The sequence below is a fragment of the Amblyraja radiata genome, chromosome 31 (genome assembly GCF_010909765.2).
Source record: "Amblyraja radiata isolate CabotCenter1 chromosome 31, sAmbRad1.1.pri, whole genome shotgun sequence".
Lineage (NCBI taxonomy): Eukaryota > Metazoa > Chordata > Chondrichthyes > Rajiformes > Rajidae > Amblyraja > Amblyraja radiata.
Window position 1 is genome coordinate 14,906,053 of NC_045986.1, and position 19,951 is coordinate 14,926,003.

General features: G+C 43.3%; 1 protein-coding gene across 1 annotated transcript; it reads left to right on the forward strand.

The window, feature by feature from the left end:
* Positions 1-1,225: 1,225 nt before the first annotated feature.
* Positions 1,226-18,038, forward strand: LOC116990321 (Y-box-binding protein 1-like). Its single transcript, XM_033047829.1, has 10 exons — positions 1,226-1,448; positions 5,855-5,918; positions 6,167-6,200; positions 13,386-13,475; positions 13,720-13,839; positions 15,086-15,277; positions 15,923-16,017; positions 16,453-16,618; positions 16,946-17,044; positions 17,676-18,038. Exons 1-9 carry the CDS (start codon positions 1,358-1,360, stop codon positions 17,012-17,014), a joined length of 921 nt encoding a protein of 306 aa, XP_032903720.1. The 5' UTR covers positions 1,226-1,357; the 3' UTR covers positions 17,015-17,044; positions 17,676-18,038.
* Positions 18,039-19,951: the final 1,913 nt, after the last annotated feature.

The window sequence follows — 19,951 nt, forward strand, 5'->3', positions numbered from 1 at the left end:
GGTTCGGCAACTTGTCCGCCCAGGAGCGGAAAAGACTGCAAAAAGTTGTAAACACTGCCCAGTCCATCATCTGCCTACCATCGAGGGGATCTATCACAGTCGCTGCCTCAAAAAGGCTGGCAGCATCATCAAGGACCCACACCATCCTGGCCACACACTCATCTCTCCGCTGCCTTCAGGTAGAAGGTACAAGAGCCTGAAATCGGCAACAACCAGGTTCAGGAATAGCTACTTCCCCACAGCCATCAGACTATTAAACATAACTCAAACAAAATCTGAACATTAATTAGCCTACTGCACTTTATATGTTTATTTGTGTGTATATATATATATATATTGTCATGTTTATTGTCATGTGTCCCAGATAATACAATAAAATTCTTGCTTTGCACAATAGAATATTGCAAGCAGAAATAATGCAGAACAGATCAGTGTGAATATATATATTCAATGGTATATGGACACACTGATCTGTTCTGCATTATTTCTGCTTGCAATATTCTATTGTGCAAAGCAAGAATTTTATTGTATTATCTGGGACACATGACAATAAACCCTCTTAAATCTATATATGTAGACACATATCCATACAGACAGGTACACACAAACACGCACATACGCATGCACACGCACACATATATATACATATACACACACATATACATACACATACGGACACAAGGAATCACAGATTCTGAAGAAGAGTCGCGACCCGAAACGTCGCCCATTTCATGAATTATTCTCTCCAGAGATGTTGCCTCACCCGCTGAGTTACTCCAGCACTTTGTGACACACATACAAGCAAACACATACTTAAAAACGAACAATAACGGTGCACCTGTTCATACCCGTCCTGTTATCCCTACCTACACAGTGGACAGCAGTGTAGTATTGTGCAAAGGTCCTATAGCGGAGCTATAAGATCTTTGGTATTGTGGACGTGAGCCTGCAGAGTAAGTGACAGCGGCTCACCTGCCCGCCCACCCAGGTGACAGTTGCCCAGAGGCCAATGGACGGGTCCGCCTCGGCCGGCGGTGATTGACGTGCGGGCGTTCCAATGGGCAGCGTGCGGTGCCGTGGAACGCCCAATCGCGTCCGTTACCCCTGGAATGTGGGGCGCCAGGAGGCTGTGACGGACAGGGGCGCCGACCAACCAGCGACGGGCCGACGGCCGGGACAGCCAATCAGCGGCCGGCCGGGGGGCGGGCCCCGGCGCGGTATTTAATTGAAATTCTCGCGAGAGCCCAGCCATGTTCTTTCAGCAAGAGGGAAAGAGAGAAGAAAGAGCGGAGAGAGCGCAGGAGCCCCCACCTCAGACCGGCCCGAGCCGCACCACCATAAACAGCCTGACAACACCATGAGCGAGGCCGAGACAGAGCAGCAACCCGAACAGCAACAGCAGCAACAGCCAGACAAGCCCAAGTCCCCTGGGGAGAAGAAAGTCATCGGTGAGCGGGCGACGGTTGAAGGGAGAAGATTGTGTGTGTGTGTGTGCGGGGTGTGGAGGGGGTTGAAACCGACCTAGGGTGGGTGGGGGGAGGGGCGGATGGCCGTTAACGGCCGCGCTCGCGCCTCATTCAAACCTCAACCGCCCGCCCGCGAGAGGGGAATGGGGGGGGGGGGGTGGGGGGTGTGGGGGGGGGGGGGGGGGGGGGGGGGGGGAGGAGACGGAGCGACCCTTCCCCTCAACCCCCCTCCTCCTCCTCCCCTTCCCCTGGGATTGACAACAGGGGAGGGGCGGGCGACGGACCGACCGACCGACGAAGCGAGGCCTCCCGGGCTCGGCCATGCGAGGCTTCACCACCCACCGCCACGTGCTGCGGCCTGGGGCCGGGCGCCTCTCGCCGCCGCCCGTGGGAGGAGGTTTTTTCGGACGGGTTTGGGGGGGGGGGGGTAAATTGGCGGTTGATTGGCGGCGACGCGCCCGCGCCCCCGCGTCTCTCTCCCCCCACCCGCGGCGGCCGTTGGTTTTCAAACCCGCTCCCCGATTGTCAACCGGTTAGAAGAAAACGGGCGCCCCCCCCCCCCCGGCCGCGTGGAGGACAAGGGGGGGGGGGGGGGGGGGAGTCGGGCACGCGCGGTGTTCGACGGCGAGGACTCGCAGCCCCCGCCGTCATCCGACCCCCCCTCCAACTGGGGTGTTGTCGCCGTCCGTCCGTCCCCAGCCCGAACACCCCGGGCGGGGAGCGGCGACACAAGCCCCGCAGCCCGCTCGTTCACTCGCTCGCCGCCATTCCGACACGACCCCCACAACACCTCGGGTTTGACGCGGGGCTGGGGACGGGACGGCGCCAACGCCAACACCCCCCCCCCCGGTCGGGGAACTGGAGCGGATCCGATGGCCGAGACCGACCGACTGGTCTGCCACCCTCGCCACTCCAATCCCCCCTCGTCGTCTCCTCTCCACATTGTCCCGGCAAAGTTGGCGGCGGCGCTGCGAAGTGAAACCCTGTCTGTCTGCCCAGCGCCAGCCCTAACGTGCTGCACCTTGAAAATTATTTTTTTTTGTTTTATTTTTTATTTTTTTGTTCGGTGGGTGGGGGTAGATTGGCACCCTCGGATCAACATTACATTGCCTCGGGCATCACGGGCTGTTCAGTCCCCAGAGTTCAGTCGGCCTGGGATTCAGATTAAGCACTGGATTACTGTAATCGCACGGTGAACGAGTTGTAGAGTATTGTGTGCTGCAGATCATATAAAAAAAAATGGAGGGTGTATAAATAGAAATGAGTACCAACACTGAAGCTGGGAGTGAAGGCTGGCTTTCTGTCCTCTTCAAAACTAAATGGCAATAGCCTATAAGTGCCTGAAAATTATGAAGGGAGGAAATGTGAAGTCTGAAGATAATCACCCAGAAATCTTGTGCATAACTTGGAGGAAACTTTTGAAAATAACCTCCATTTTGAAAAACTTGCTAACCGACTAAAAGTGTTTAGTTAATATCACCAACAATTTGTCCTACCCCAACCACATTGATTGATGCTGCAGCCTATCTTGCACGCCTGTGCCCCTCTTCAGAAGTCTAAAGAAATTAAGCATATTGCTATTGACTCCACTCAACTCTAAGGATCAATTCCCAATCTACTTTGTGTGTCCCTTGCACTTTTTCTGTTTCTGGGATCTGTTTTCTTTTGCACTGTATTTCAGTGCCTTTGGTGATAATAAACCAACATCATTGCACATACACTTTTGTTACTTTCATCCGTATTCATACAGTGCTTCATCTTGATACTCTCCTCATACAGTTCTTATTTTTGTTTTGAAGTCCAGTTCGTTTAGCTATCAAGTCTGACTGGAGAGAGTTGTGGGTCTGAAATTCTCTGCCTCAGAGGGCAGTGGAGGCCAATTCTCTGGATACTTTCAAGAGAGCTAGATTGGGCTCTTAAAGATAACAGAGTCAGAGGATATGGGGAGAAGGCAGGAATGGGGTACTGATTGGGGATTATCAGCCATGATCACATTGAATGGCGGTGCTGGCTCGAAGGGCTGAATGCCCTACTCCTGCACCTATTGTCTATTGGATCTCACAATTCTTGTAGGGTCATAGGGGTAGGGACGAGGGAGCCTCCTCAGCTGTCATTATTACTTACTATCCAGGATTACTCGGCACTGAATAGGAGCCTAGATGGTTTCCATGCCATAAGAAGTCTAATTTTCCCTTAAGTGTTTCTTTGCAGAGGGCCAAGCTTGAATTCATTATTGTAAGAGATGATCCACTTTCCGTGAATCTTTCCTTTGTGTCTGACTGGTGTTTTATCTGCACCAAACTCTACTTTCAAGTTTTTTTGGTTTCTTTATTTGTGTTTCTTACAATATTGATTTGATGAGATCATTCAGCTAAGCCTGTGACTAAATTCCCTTTTCTTATTTAATATTGTCAGTTTTTTTTCTGTCATTACTAATTTCATTCTTGTGGTCTGAAACTAGCCCATTTGGAAACTTGTTTGCAAATTTCCCCCCAAGTGTTGCATTCTTGTTGTTCCTACCTCTAAGACCATATTTCCATCTGTCATTTGACTATGCCTAAATCAGTTGATGCTAGAACTCTCATCTATGCATCTTGACAACAAATCTGGTGTACACTTGAGGCATCCATAACTGCTTTCCAAGAACTTGACTTTATCCACTTCATTCCCTGTGTTCTACACCCATCATCGTCTGAAGAAGGGTCTCGACCCGAAATGTCGCTTATTTCCTTTGCTCTATAGATGCTGCCTCATCCGCTGAGTTTCTTCAACATTTTTGTCTACCTTGGATTTTCCAGCATCTGCAGTTCCTTCTTAAACACCCTATCATCGTCAATCACCCCATATTTAGTGACCAATAGAAGTTCCTGATTGAGCAACACCTTAATTTTCAAAACCTACTGAGTGGCTGCACGTCATCAAACATCTGTTTGTGCTGTACATTAATCCTATTTTTATTTTCTCCACTTTCCTATCACTTGTGCTTAGATTTAGCTGCTATTTCTATGTCATCCACAATGGCCACAACTGCCCAGAAGGAACTGCAAATTCCCTACACAGCACCCGAGGTCAGGATTGAATTGGAGTTGCGAGGAAGCAGTTCTAGCTTTGTAGGGCAGATACTTATTTTTAAATCTTTCCTGGGTCTCTTCTTAATCTTCAGCTCCTCTAATCATCAGGACTGTCACCCCTGGTGCTGTGTTAGCCTCAAATTCTGCTCTCTGGAGTATCCCCTAATTTGGTCATTCATCCACTTTTGGCTTATGTTAGCTGTCAATTGTCATTACATGAAGGGGTGGGAGGAGGGAAATATGCTGTTATTGATGGCGACATCGACTGGTTGGACCTGTTTCTTTTCTGTGTTAGTGTTGTGGTTTATTTAATGTATCTTATTGCCACTGGTGAAATGAATTTTCATGGGTTGTTGCTTTAATTTGTTTAAATATTATTTCTTTCAACTGCTTTGGGGTGGAGAGCAATTATGATAATTGGTTTTTCACATGGCTAATCATGTAAACCAGTTGGGTTCACGAATACTTTTGAAGAGGCAACTCAACTTGGCTGTCCGAGTTCTGAAGTTCCTTGATACCATTCCTGATGTCGTCTGCACCTGTTCTGAACACTACACCTAAAATAGATTATTATTGGATTGATTTTTGTTGTTTGTCAACAATATCCTGAGGGTCAGCTTAGCATCTTATGGACCACTTTATTTGGTTAAAGTCATGTTTAAGAAATTAGAACAGATATCTGTTAATCATTTAATGGTGGCCTCTCCTTGGAGGATAATTGCTTGTTTCTGGGTGCAAGAATAATAGTGTGCGCTGCTTGCTTTCTGCACCAATCATACTCTGAATCTAACCAATCGTTCAATGGTACTTTCACATGTACCTTAGCTACAGTGAAATTCTTTGGTTTGCATATTCAATAAAGTTATACTGTACATTACCACTATCATAAATAGGTACAAAAGTCCAATGATTGTAGTGTGAAAATACAAGACATCACCAAGGCAGTACAACAGGGTTGCCAGGTTTCCGGCACAATCTTGTACCCTTCAATTTCGGGTCCTTCAGTATAAAGTCCTACTTTGACCATAATGGCCCTTTATCTTGGTGTCAGCACTGGGTCGGGGTTACAAGGATTGGCCTGGCCTAGCAATGCTGCCAGTGTCCTACCCTGCCACTGCAGGCTGTGCCTGATCAATGCTTTTGGCTACTGTGGGACTTCTGCCAGTGACAAATCCAAGCAACCTACTCTGCAGACACTGACCATAAACGCGCTGTCCACTTGCCTCCCGCAGCCGTCGCTGAGTCTTTGTGCAAGATGGGTCATTGGGCACATTGCTGCATGTTTGTCCAATCGGTGCCCTTTTTTTTCTTTTTCAGCAACAAAGGTTCTTGGAACAGTAAAGTGGTTCAACGTAAGAAATGGCTATGGATTTATCAACAGGTCAGTACTGAGTATTTTTAGTAATCTAGCTGGCGGTCTTTACTCTCTTTTTTCACTCCTGGAAGCTCCTATGTAAAATAATCTTATAAATTTGTTGTACATCAGTTTCTTCCACCCCTCAAAAAAAATCTGTTTTGAACTGTTGACTTAATTATGGAGAGTAACTCTACAGGTATGATTGGGGGACAATTATTTCAGATGAGTAATTTGTTACAAATATGTGAAGTATAACTCTTTTTGCCTTGTAGGAATGATACGAAGGAAGATGTATTTGTACATCAGGTGAGTATATTTTAAGAAATGCATGCATACTGCAAGTCCATGTAACTGCTCTTGGAAACTTGGCAAATCATACCAGTTGTATTGTACCAAGATCTCGCTGATGTGAAACATACAATATAATTGGGTGTTTATTGAGGTATCTATATTAAATGAAAATTTTAATATGTTTAATTGTTTGAAACACTTATCACTAGTGCCTGAAGGTCCAAAGCTCTGGAATGTCTGCTTTCTTCTTGATAGCATTACTTTAACTTTGCTACATTGATCAACCTTTGATTGTTAGCCCTGAAGTGTAATATGATCAAATCATGTTGACTTTTAAAGCACTTGTTGAAATCACCAGAAAGGAATGCTTTACCATGTTGAAGGAACTGTATAAGTACAAGTTTGGCTATAACATGCAGTTGTTATTGGTGTAATTTCCCTTTGAGAATGCTAAAACAGCTCAATTAAAAAAAAATATATTTTTTACTCACCATTTGAATGTATGAATAAGTTTGCATAAGGCAGAATTGAATTGAATAGTTCAAATTTGGTATCAATGCCTTATTGAAAAGTCCATTGGGGTTGGAGGTTAAGAAAGGCAGGCAATATCTCCTTAAGATCAGTTTGCAAGATAAATTATATGATCATATCTGTGAGAATTATGATCTGGTGGGAATGGTTTTGCGAAGTCAGTAAATGGCATCTAAATTGGGTACAGCATCTTATTTGAGTATGTTTCAACACAAAGTGCTGGAACAACGTAGCAGGTTAGGCAGCATCAGTCATTAAGTTGGTGCCATTGGTTTCAAGTGGAAAAATGGGGCCCATTCAAGAGTATGAAATCCCTTGCCCTGCTTTGCTTAAGTTCTTGCCAGTGTATGGCAACAGATAGAAACCATGTCGTGTAGAAGAACAGCAGAACTAGGCTGTTGCACTATTCCAGATGATTTAGTCAAAGCTGACCTACTCGTGCTTTCTCCTTACCTCTTGATGTCTTTATCCATCTGACATCTATTTTTTATTTTTAAAATCACCTACTGTGCAACGTTTTGGGGAGGAAATCTGAGATTTCCACTACCCTCTGTCAAGTTACTTGGTTTTTGTTATGATTCCATCTAGAATCTGGAAAGATTTCCGAGGAGATTCAGCTGGATGCTCTTGGATTGGAGCTTTTAAATCAAGAGGTGCAATTGGATGAGGTCGGTTTGTTTTCCCTGCAGCTGAGAATGCTAACCTGGTAGCATGTACAAACGTGAGGGAGATAAGGTAGGTCAGGGCATAGCTGAGAGATGGGAATCTAAGGATGAACTGAGGGAATTTTTCACACATTGGATAGAATCTGGAGTGTGCCTTCTGAGAACGTGGTAGAGATGTTTTGCAATTATACATAATAAGGCTTTGGTCCTAATAAAAGTAAATGGGATTAGTATAGTTCGATGCGGATGCTGTAGGTTAAGGGCCTGTCCCACTTAGTGATGTTATGTGCGACGACTGGCGTCAGTGACTGACGTCCGATGTCGCCTAAAAAATGTCAAATAGTGCGACCGGATACGATACAGGTACATCACCATAGGACGGCATGCGAGGCATAGAATAGCGCCTGTGACGTCACAGCCGTCAAGCGGCGTCAATGTACGTTCACCCGCGACACGTTGCGGAAGATATGACAGGTTGCGTCATCTGGGGCACGTGACATCTTTTGATTACCCAGCTTCCCTATAACGGGTTGCAGGGTGCTATTCTGCATCATGACTCTCATGGAGCAACTACAGATCGCATCGCTATTCGTACAACAACAACAACAACAAATACTTCTGCTTGCAATAGCCCTCGTGCTTACAGATCAGCCAGGCAGGAGTACATGAAGAAGCCTAGGAAGATGTATGTGTGGACGAGGTTCTTGTTCCTGATGAAACCCACTTTGGGCCAGTATGAGATCATGATGACTGATCTCCAGCGAGCAGATGAGACTGCCTTTAGAAACTTCACCAGGATTCCCCCTGACCTGTTTCAGGAGCTGAAGACACGAGTCGGTCCTCTTCTGGAGAAAAAAGCCGCCTTCATGAGGAAGAAGGCACTGGAACCAGGCATGTGCCTAGCCATCACCCTCCGCTACCTGGCAATAGGAGACTCGTACAAGAGCCTCTCCTACAACTTTCGCATGGCCCACAACACCATCAGCGCAAGGTTGTCTGAGATACCTGTGACTCCATTGCCAATGCATATGAAGAAGAAATAATTGACCTAGTACACCTGATGATTGGAGGAGTGGGACACGGCTTTCGAACCAGATGTAACTTCCTGCAAACATGTGGGGCAGTTGACGGGAAGCATGTGACCATCCAGTGTCCACCCAGGGGAGGTTCTATGTACTTTAACTACAAGAAGTTTCATTCGCATGCACGCAATGCACAATTAGCTTGAGCAATGACCGTGCGTCCACCCGTATGTCGTCATGCGAAAGGCCGCACAACATGATAAGACACGCAGATGTCCCGCGAGGATTTTGAACATTCCAAAATCCTGGGGCGGCAGGGAAACGCCTCGCCTCCGCGCCTCGCCACCCGTCATGACCGTGACACGACAACCTCTTTTCAGGCTGCTGCCCAAGTGGGACAGGCCCTTTAGTTTCTCTCCTGTGGATGGTTTGTCTTTTAAGATATGCTTCTTGATGTTGCATTTGAGTACAACTTTATCGATTGGAGATATGAATCCCCAAGGTATTTTATTAGAATGGTTATCACGCTATTGTGTTACCATTGGCATGTGATGCAAGTTTTCGGTGAAAATTTATATTGATGGGTTCAGAAATAAGTTTGAGTTACTGGTGATCCATTTTGCTGAGTTGAGATGATTTCCTTGGGGAGAATTTTTTAGCATAAGCTAGATCCATTGCTAAAGATCAGGAACAGTTTCTTGGAGAAATACTAGGAAAGGTGCATATTTTGAGAATTTTACATCTTAATGGAGACATACTCTACTGCGGACAGAATTTGGAGCGAAAAGCAGATTCTTGGAAGATCTCTGGTCAAGAGGCAAATGCATAGTTAATGTTTTGGGTGGTAATTCTGCAGCAGGACAAACAAAGTTTACTGATGGACTTTATGCCAGCTCCGGCAGCCCCGTGGTGGTCAACATTCTTGGAATGAACAACATTCTTTTGATATTCAAGAAGGAACTGCAGATGCTGAAAAATCGAATGTTCACAAAAATGCTGGAGAAACTCAGCGGGTGCAGCAGCATCTGAGTTTCTCCAGCATTTTTGTGAACATTCTTTTGATAATCTTGATGGAGTAGAAACATAGAAATAGGTGCAGCAGGAGGCCATTTGGCCCTTCGAGCCAGCTCCGTCATTCATTGTGATTATGGCTGATGTCTAGTTCTTAATAACAGTGATGTGATTATGGCTGATATCAATAACCCATGCCTGCCTTCTCCACTAGCCCCTAGAGCTCTATCTAACTTAAATCCATCCAGTGATTTGGCCTCCACTGCCCTCTGTGGCAGGGAATTCCTTAAATTCACAACTCTCTGGGTGAAAGTTTTTTTTTCTCACCTCAGTCTTAAATGACCTCCCCTTTATTCTAAGACTGGCCCCTGGTTCTGGACTCACCCAACATTGGGAACATTTTTCCTGCATCTAGCTTGTCCAGTCCTTTTATAATTTTATATGTTTCTATAAGATACCCCCTCATCCTTCTAAACTCCAGTGAATACATGCATAGTCTTTTCAGTCTTTCCTCATATGACAGTAACCCAAATCAAATTACTATTAAGATGTCTCTTATCCCACCCGATGCCAAGCAACCTCTCTACCTCTGCTGCACAACCAACAAAGCTGCCTGCTGCTCAATTTCTTGCCTGCATTTTGGAAAATCAGACTGTCAGGTTGTACTCCTCCCTGCTTACAAGCAGAATTTGAAGTGCAATGATAAGCTAAACAATGTTAAGCACTGCTGGTCTAAGAAAATAGATGAGCTATTGATTCGGACTAGTCCACATTCAAGGACTTGGCTGCCAATCTCAATAAGTTGCCACTGATTTGTGCTAAAGAAATTGACTGAGTGTTTCCCAGCTGGAAGCCATGGGTGGACTGCGAGGAACTCGGGCATTCAAGTAGGCTGCCCAGTGGAATGCTGTCGCCTGCCTATGACAGCCTTGGGTGCAACGGTACCCAAAACCAATTGCTCCAGATAGAGTCCTTTGCTGTTTCCTCAGAACTTGTGTACACATCTCCATTGACCCCTGATTCCAATCCGAGGTCCTCTCCTCTTAAGAAGGCCACTATAATCTCAGTGACAGGAAACACAAGGTAGTGTTCCATAATAGCTGCTACCATCTGGTGATTCTGATATTCATCATCATAAGTGCTTTAAGATGCTGTTGATAGCGCATATCAATTCCAGCCTCCAATTCGCCTACTGCCAAAAAGGTCCATGGTTCCACCATATCCCTGGGCCTATACTCATCGCTCGATCATCTGGACGGCAAGGCAGGCTCCCAATAACTGACATTAGCACTGCCTTCAACATACTTCCAGCCAAACTCCGGGACCTAGTATTTGGCACCCCCATCAGCAACTGGATCTCTTAACTTTGGCCCACGGGCTGCAATCAGTAAGGATAGGCAACATCAACAACTTGAGAATTATCTTCATTGATGCACCAACTACGCCAACTTATCCTCTAGCTCCATTTCACAAATTTATAAAGATGTTAATGGGCTGGATCTTAATCGACCACATAGTGGAGTCCAAAAATGAGTGCCTTCATAGCACAGTCATGATGGCAACCTCTCCCTCACTATCAGAAAAACTACGAAGCTGGTCTTTGGCTTCAAGAAGCGGGGCAGAGTTCACCCCTCTGGCTGAGTTCATTCAATGGCGCTTAAGTGGAGATGGTCATGGGCTTCAAGTTGTAAGCATCACCAATTCGCCCAGAACCAACCACATTGATGCTACTGCCAAGAAACACACCATTGCTGCTACCTTTTCGAAAGTGTAAAGATATTTGTCATGTTTACTCTCGATGTGCCATAGAAAGCATGCTCTTAGAATGCATCACGGCTGGAATGGCAACTACCCAGCAGGTATGAATGCAGCCCAGTCCATCGTGCAAACCATTCACGCGCCCCCCCCCCCCATAAACTCTGACTACACTTTCTGCAGTCTCGAATGAATTTCTGATCTCCCTGTCTACCCCGTGGCAGCACTTGTCTTGCCTGCACTTTCTCTGGTGCTGTTTCTTTTTCTCTCTTGTACTGCCGTATTCTCGTGTATGTTATGATTTTTCTGGAAAGCATGCTAAGAAATTTTATCTCAGTACACATGACAATTAAAACGTAATAATACAAATACAAGTTCTCCACCAATATTGCTCTTTGCTTTCACAGATGCTGCTTGACCCACTGAATTTCCCCAGCATTTTAATTACATTTTATTGCGCTTGGAGTGTTTAACATGGGCAATAAAATGTAGCCATTGAAGTTTGGAGCCAATTTAATAGTTTCCACTGGTTGTCTTAAATGTTGCTTTTGCTGTTTCGAATGATAATTTGGATTTGGATAATTATATTTAAAAACAATTTGCCTTTTGTAATCTCACGTTGCATAAGAATTGGGCTTTGGATGAGTGGTAGAATATTACGTTAGGGAAATGGGTTGCGTTGGGGGACCAGGCCTCCGTGTGACGGACCCAACGGGTCTTACTTGGTCTAGTTCTTAACAGTAATGGTAGAGGTCCAAAATCATTTGGGGATGTAAGTTAATGCTTGCCATTAACATGACCAGATCAGTGGTTGAGTTGGGAATTAATAAAATGAAAGCTGTGACAAGATACTAGGGCTAAAGAGGTGAGTACAATAGGCTTCATTTATGTTGATGATGGTTGCATGTCTGATTCCAACAGGTATTTAGTTGATCTACTATTAAGTGAATTCTCATTAAATCGGTATTTCGTTTCTATGTTGTGTTCTGCAGAGATTATTGTTAAATGACACTTGCATCTAGCCAATCTAGTAGTGGCGGTAACGTAATTTAACTCCATAAACTCCATTACTGTTTATCCAAAGATTACTCTTTATATTAGGATAAATTGCCACGATTTTTCAGCAGACCAGGGTGAGGTATTTAAATCGACTGAATATTTGATGATACAGTGTATAATGCACATGATCTCCATGAACCGGTCCAGTTTGCATCTACGGTAGATTTGCATCTGTCAGAGTTCCTTTGAATCTAATTTTTTTTTCAACAGTTAAACATTATAAGTGTACCTTTCTTCTTGTAGAAATAGACAAAGAGAATGATGGAAATACAAAGGGGTTTTGACCTGAACTGTTAACTCTGTTTCTCTTTCCACAGATGCTGCCTGACCTGCTGAGTGTTTCCAACATTTTCTGTGTCTATGGGAATACTCAGCTCATGTTAATTCCTTTCATCAGAACTCTTCTGTTCTTTCACCAGTACATCCCTTATCCCTGATTGATGGCCTACACTGGCTCAAGGTTAAGCTAATGTTCAATTTTAAACTTTCCAACATTTTCTGTGTCCATGGGAATACTCAGATCATGCTAAATCCTTTCATCAGAACTCTTCTGCTCTTTCACCAGTTCATCCATTATCTCTGCGCTTGATGACCTACACTCGCTCCAGGTTGTCAATTTTAAACTTGTTTTCATTTCCTTTGATTTCCCCCCTCTAACAGCTCCTCCAGTTGTGTCTTCAACTGCCACAAGCAACTCTACATTTCCTCTTAGCTCAAGATGCCTTTTCAAAACGTTTCTATTCCACCTATCCTTTGGTTACTGGTTTTAATATGGTTTGGTTTGAAAAGGTTACTTTAAAAGAGCCATGGAACATTATTTTGTGATGGGTGCTATTTAAATGAAGACTTGCAGGTAGATACTGGGAAGAGGTCAACAATATAAGATAACAGTGACCAAATATTTGGTAGACGGTTCTTTTCCCAGAGTGTAGTAATACTTGTAACTTGATACCATCAGGAGTGGTTGTGGTGGACAGTATACAGAGGCTGGGACAAAGAAAGGAATAGAGGAACATACTGAAATTTAGGTGTGCAAAGTTTTTTAGAGCATGAATATAAGCATGGAACTTAACATTTGTGTAGTATATCCTAGTTCCTTGATTATCAAACAATGCCTTGCTATGAAATAAATAAATTTAAATCTAAACTCTTCACAGACTGCCATAAAGAAGAATAACCCACGGAAATACCTACGTAGTGTTGGAGATGGTGAAACAGTGGAGTTCGACGTAGTGGAAGGTGAAAAGGTATTAAATAATGAAGCTACTTTTTAAAAACTCTTTCCAATCCCGCTGGCCACAATTACAAAAGGTTGTTGAAATGTCCTGGAAGATTTTGCATCTAGTTTATTGGCAGTAATTTCTCTGGTGTCAACAGTTAGATCTTTTTTTTTAAACTTGTTTCAAGCTGACTCTCAAACCCTTTTAAATTCCAAGGAAAAAAGCAAATTTCTACTTATTCACTCTTGATATTAATGTTTGCACTTTGTAGGGTGCAGAGGCAGCAAACGTAACTGGTCCCGGAGGAGTTCCAGTCCAAGGAAGCCGCTATGCTGCGGACAGAAATCGTTATCGTCGCTACAACCCTCGTCGCCGAGGTCCACCACGTAATGTTAGTAGAGGTTTTTTGTGTAGATGTTGTTAAAGGTGCTGGAGGACCAATTCTGGAGGATCCATTAATCCCATTTCCCTCTGTATATCTTTTCCGATTGGTTTATTGTCAGTGGGGTGCAACTAAATTCCTTGCTCACGTTCACAAATGCGACCACAAACAAAGATGAATGTAAAACATCAAAAATGTATAAGATTGTTGTGCGTTCTGAAGTAGTTCAACATAACTAAAATGCAATAATGGAATAATTGAGTTAGGAGGTGTTAAGAGTAAGCAGCACCTCCAGGAAGGGAGTGAGAACGATATGATTGGTTCAGGAGTATGCATGTCAGGGCTTTCTTGCTCCTACCTACATCATCTCCCAGATGGTATAAGTGAGAACAGGGAATGGCCAGGGTGGCAGGCATCCTTGCTGATCCTTTCAGCCTTCCTAATGCAATGTATTGTGAAGATGGACTAGATGGATGGAAATTAGGAGCCTGTGATAGACTGCAGTTAAGGCCATTGTGGACAGAGCAGTTACCATACCCGACCTTAGATGCATCCTGTCAGAATGCTTTGTATAGTGTATCTGTAAAAGTTCGAGAGAACCTTTGTAGTTCAGATTTTTTTTAATTTAGTGATTATGCCATTAATTTAAGCCCAAACCAGAGGAATGGCTAGTTGTAGGATTATTGGAAATAAGATAATAATAATAATAATGGATGGGATTTATATAGCGCCTTTCTAATACTCAAGGCGCTTTACATCGCATTATTCATTCACTCCTCAGTCACACTCGGTGGTGGTAAGGTACTTCTGTAGCCACAGCTGCCCTGGGGCAGACTGACGGAAGCGTGGCTGCCAATCTGCGCCTACGGCCCCTCCGACCACCACCAATCATTCACACACAGGCAAAGGTGGGTGAAGTGTCTTGCCCAAGGACACAACGACAGTATGCACTCCAAGCGGGATTCGAACCGGCTACCTTCCGGTTGCCAGCCGAACACTTAGCCCATTGTGCCATCTGTCGTCCCATTATGATGAATCATAGACCTATAATGTTGTAATAAATCAAATATGATTTTCATTGGATATTTAGTTTTTTTGGTAAAGACGCATCTACGTCTTAGTAAGGATGCTTTCAGGGTATGGACAAGCGTCATTTGTTAATTTGAGGTAAAAAATGTGGTGATACACAAAGGGAAGTAGTTGTAAGAATTGAGTGTTTAAAACGACAAACAGCTTCCATGTAATTTTTGATTAGTACCAACAGAATATTGAAGGTGGAGAGAAAGGAGATGGAGCAGAGACAGCAACAGATGGGGAAAACCAAGAATATCAAAATCAGCAACAGCGTCCACCATATAGAAGACAACGTTACCCACCTTACTTTGTACGTCGTCGTTATGGTCGCCGCCCACAATATAGCAACCAGCCTCAGGGAGAAATTACTGAGGTAGCAAAATATGAATACACTGGCAATCTGTTGAATTTGGTTTTTGAAGTATAGATGGGTCCCCGTTTCACCCGGTGGTGGGGGATGGTAGTCGCATTGTGTTCCTAGAAAAGGGTCCATATCGAGATTTTCTATAATGCAAAGCCCACGTCATCTGCATGTGTCAAGGACATTGAGCTGAGCAAAATATGTTTATTTTTGTTCCAAAATTTGTATGAGCAAATTTTAAATTATATCCTTGATTTATGGCAGTGATTGGTGAGCCCCATACGGGACAAATTTCTGTTACCAAAATTGCAGCAACATGGAGGTCACTTGCATTCTTTATTTTATAGGTTGCCAAAGTCATCTTTGGGGACATAGATATACAACATGGATAGCCCCTTTTGCCCATGCTGACCATATTGTCCATGCTGACCATATTGTCAACATAAGCTCGCCCCATTTGCCTGTGTTTGTTCCAGACCTTTTCTATCCATGTACCTGTACAAACATGGTAATTATTTCCACCACTGCAGCTTCTTCTAGCAGCTCATTGATACACAAGAAGCAGTTATCATCCTTATAAATAGTAGCTTATAGTGCAGGGAGATCAGATGTCAGTCATATTTCTGCAACCTCTAATGCCTTTATTTTTGTAAAAAGGGTGGTGAAATAAATGAAAACCAGGTTGCTGGGGAAGAAGGTAAATCCAACAGAGGACAAAATCGTTTTAGGGGCTACCGTCCACGCTACCGCAGGTATGCTATACTAATCAGGAAGCTAAATGTTTGACTTGCTGAACATTTTGTGAGTGATTATGGAACTCTTATACTTTATTGGTATTGAAGGAAATGTTGAAAACAAATGCTTGCCCTTGTGCATTAGTTTGTGTCCTGAAGTAATGCTAATAATGCTATGAGTTCAGTTTCATAAGCCTTCCTGCATAATGTGCATGTTATTAATACTATTTGCCGTAATTTAAAGATTCTAGGGGCATTGAGGGTGGGATGGGACAATAGTAGGGCAGCAATGGATTATCACTACCAAAGTTTACTGGCAAGTATATTTTGAGTCGGTATGGGCTGAAATTGAAGGAAAGATGTGAAGAACTGTTCATGAATCTTGTTGATTGATTAATCTTGCTGACGCATTCTCAACTGCAGAAAAGATTAGTTTAAATTTGTTGGTTATAGAGGACCTCCTCGCCCACGTCCACCAAGGGAGGGAAGTAGTGAAGAAGACAAAGAAAATCAAGGGGATGGCCAACAAGATCAGCAGTCTCATCCCAGGCGATTTCGTCGTAACTACAACTACAGACGTCGTCGACCACAAAACCCTAAACCAAAAGATGGCGAGGAGGTAAGTTCAATCATATAATCAACAATACTAGAATTTTTGTGGAAAACTTGCTATACCTACTGTAATTTGCATGCTCTTCACCATTGTTTTACTGATGCCTCTACCACATTCCTTATTGCCCGAGCCCTGAAACTGCATCTTTCTCCCTTGTCCATGAGCTCTTAATCATGTATTAAGCCCATCCTTTCCTGTCCTCCATATTAGCTGATATCATTAACAGTAGGCTCTTTATTGCATTGCTTTTCACATTTTTATTTGTAATCCACATTTCTTCTGTAATCTTGATTATAACAACAAGATCTTTTTAAGATTATTTCTATCTTTCAGACCAAGGCACCCGAAACACCAGCTGAGAACATCTCTGCTCCAGAGACCGAGCAGGGCAATGCTGAGTAACAACAGCTCAGCATCTCTACCATCAACTAAGTAAGTATTTGTGAATCAAGGACATGCTGCTCCTTGATGCTGAATGCATTGAGAATTTCCTTTCTGGCCATGCCATTGCAAGCCCAACAATGGAGGACAGTGTAGCAAAATGGAGTTGGTGTTTTTCAACCAACACAATGGGCTTGACGATTCTCTGGCTGCCCAGATATAGAATCTTTGAGATATAGAACAGTATATATATAAAAATAAAGTTGACTTGCACATCATCTTAAACTTATCCCCTCTAACCTTATCTCCTCTATCCATAAGGCACTGCCCTCTAGTCTTTGATAGTTTCAAGAATAGAAGGTTATGGGCAATGTGCAGGTAATAGTGTGAATCACCACTTGATTGTCAGCACCTTTTTGCCAGTTAAAGTCCTCCAACATCAGGACTCTTGTCATAAATACCTCCCGCTGCAGTCTTCTATCAATATACAGAATGTATATACATACTCTGAACTTGAGCAAAGTCAGAAGCCCCTTGAGCTTGAAATGCAATGAGCTTCTAAAGACGACTGCTGTAATGTTTGCTTTCATGTAGGGTAAATTGATATTGACATATTTGTTCCTCTGTCATTCACTTTGTTCATCAGTATGACGGTTCTTGTTAATCTGCGTTTGTCTTGCAGTTTTGTCATCAAACGGAAGACCATCAAAGTCAAATTCCAGCAATAATAAGAAAAGTGAGCTTTCGACTGTAATGAAGATCTGCAGTGCTTGCATACAGTTGACCAGATACCAGAATGTTTCACACTGTAAACCTATTGTCTATGCACCATGGTTTCTTAACCTTTCCTGAAACAGCTTTTTGGAACTGGCTTAAAACAGATTTTTGTAGATGGTCTATTTTCCTTTTTACTTCAAATGGTTTTTAAGCTTATTTGATATCTGGTCAATTTGAATTTTTGAAATACCAGTTTTTAATTTGTAAGCATTGTACACCTGAACTTTAAGTACAACCGGGCATCTAATAAAAGTCCGAAAGAACACCACTCATTGTCTTTTTTGTGATGTGTAATAGGCCTTTATTCGTATTAATAGTATGACGATTAAACTTAGTTGTTGGTCAAATTACAGTGTATTCAGACCCCTTCACTTCCACATTTTGTTACATTACAGCCTTATTTTATGGATTAAATTATTTTTATTTTTTTATCATCAATCTACACACAATACTCTAAAATGAAGATGTGAAAACAGGTGTTTAGAATTTTTTGCAAAGTAATTAAAAAGAAATAACTGAAATATCACATTTACATAAGTACTCGGACCATTTGCTCTGACACTCAAAATTGAGCTTCGGTTCATCCTGTTTCCATAGATTATCCTTAATGTTTCTACAACTTGATTGGAGTCCACCAGTGGTAAATTAAATTGATTGGACATGATTTGGAAAGGCACACACTTGTCTATATACGGTCCCACAGTTGACAGTGCACATCAGAGCAAAAACCAAGCCATGAAGACGTAGGATTTGTCCGTAGACCTCCGATACAGGATTGTGTCGAAACACAGACCTGGGGAAGGGTATAAAACAATTTCTGCAGCATTGCAGGTCCCAAAGAGCACAGTGGCCTCCGTCATTCTTAAGTGGAAGAACACCAGGACTTTGCGTAGAGCTGGCTGCCCAGCCAAACTGAGCAATCAAAGGAGCTCCAGAGTTCCTCTGTGGAGATGGGAGAACCTTCCAGAAGGACAACTATATTTGCAGCATTACATCAATCAGGCCTTTATGGTAGAGGGGCCAGACAGAAGCCACTCCTCAGTAAAAGGCACATGGCAGCCCGCTTTGAGTTTGCCAAAAGGTCTGATGAAACCAAGATTGAACTCTTTGGCCTGAATGCCAAGCATCACGTCTGGAGGAAACCAGGCACCACTCATCACCTGCCAATGGTGAAGCATGGTGGTGGTATCTAGGGATGTTTTTCAGCAGCAGGAAGTGGGAGACCAGTAAGGATCGAGGGAAAGATGAATGGAGCGAAGTACAGAGGTCCTTGATGAAAACCTGCTTCAGAGTGTTCTGGACCTCAGACTGGGGCAGAGGTTCACCTTCCAACAGGACAATTACCCCAAGCATACAGCCAAGACAACGCAGGAGTGGCTTTGTGACAAGTCTGTGAATGTCCTTGCGTGGCCCAGCCAGAGCCCAGACTTGAACCTGATCAAACATCTCTGGAGGGACCTGAAAATAGCTCTGCATCGATGCTCCCAATGCAACCTGACAGAGCTTGTGAGGATCTGCAGAGAAGAATGGGAGAAATTACCCAAATACAGGTGTGACAAACTTGTAGCGTCATATCCAAGAAGACTTGAGGCTGTAATTGCTGCCAAAGGTGCCTCAAGAAAAGTACTGAGTTAAGAGTCTGAATAGTTATGTAAATGTGATAATTCACTTATTTCCTTTTAATTACTTTGCAAACATTTCTAAACCTGTTTTTGCTTTTTTATTATGGGGTATTGTGTGTAGATTGATGATTTTTAAAAAAAAGAATTTAATCCATTTTAGAATAAGGGTGTAACGTAACAAAATGTGGAAAAAGTGAAGGGGTCTGATTACTTTCTGAATGCACTGTATATAGAATTGTCTTAACAGCTACTTGGCCAAAAATCCAAGAAGGTAATGGTTTGCTACTTGGGGTATTATGGTAACACTCTCTTTAGCAGTGGTTCCAGCAAGTGGCTGTTGCTGAGGGGAACAGAAGAAGGCAAGTCTACTTTTGTTTAACAGGAAATTATATTAATTAGTTTTAAACTTCTCAGTAAAATTCCACCACACAGAGCAAATGCCCCCCGAAATTTATTGCGGTTCTAGGGACTATCTGGATCAGCCAATGAAATAAATTGTGAACAGCATGCAGCAGGAAAATTAAGTTTGAGAATGAAAATGGTAACATTGTTTTAATGC

Excerpts from the sequence above, each read along its gene's own strand:
- LOC116990321 (XM_033047829.1), top strand. The coding sequence starts at position 1,358 with ATGAGCGAGGCCGAGACAGAGCAGCAACCCGAACAGCAACAGCAGCAA. Across the intron at positions 5,919-6,166 it reads GGCTATGGATTTATCAACAG|GAATGATACGAAGGAAGATG; the intron begins GTCAGTACTGAG and ends TTTGCCTTGTAG. Across the intron at positions 16,619-16,945 it reads AACCAAAAGATGGCGAGGAG|ACCAAGGCACCCGAAACACC; the intron begins GTAAGTTCAATC and ends TCTATCTTTCAG.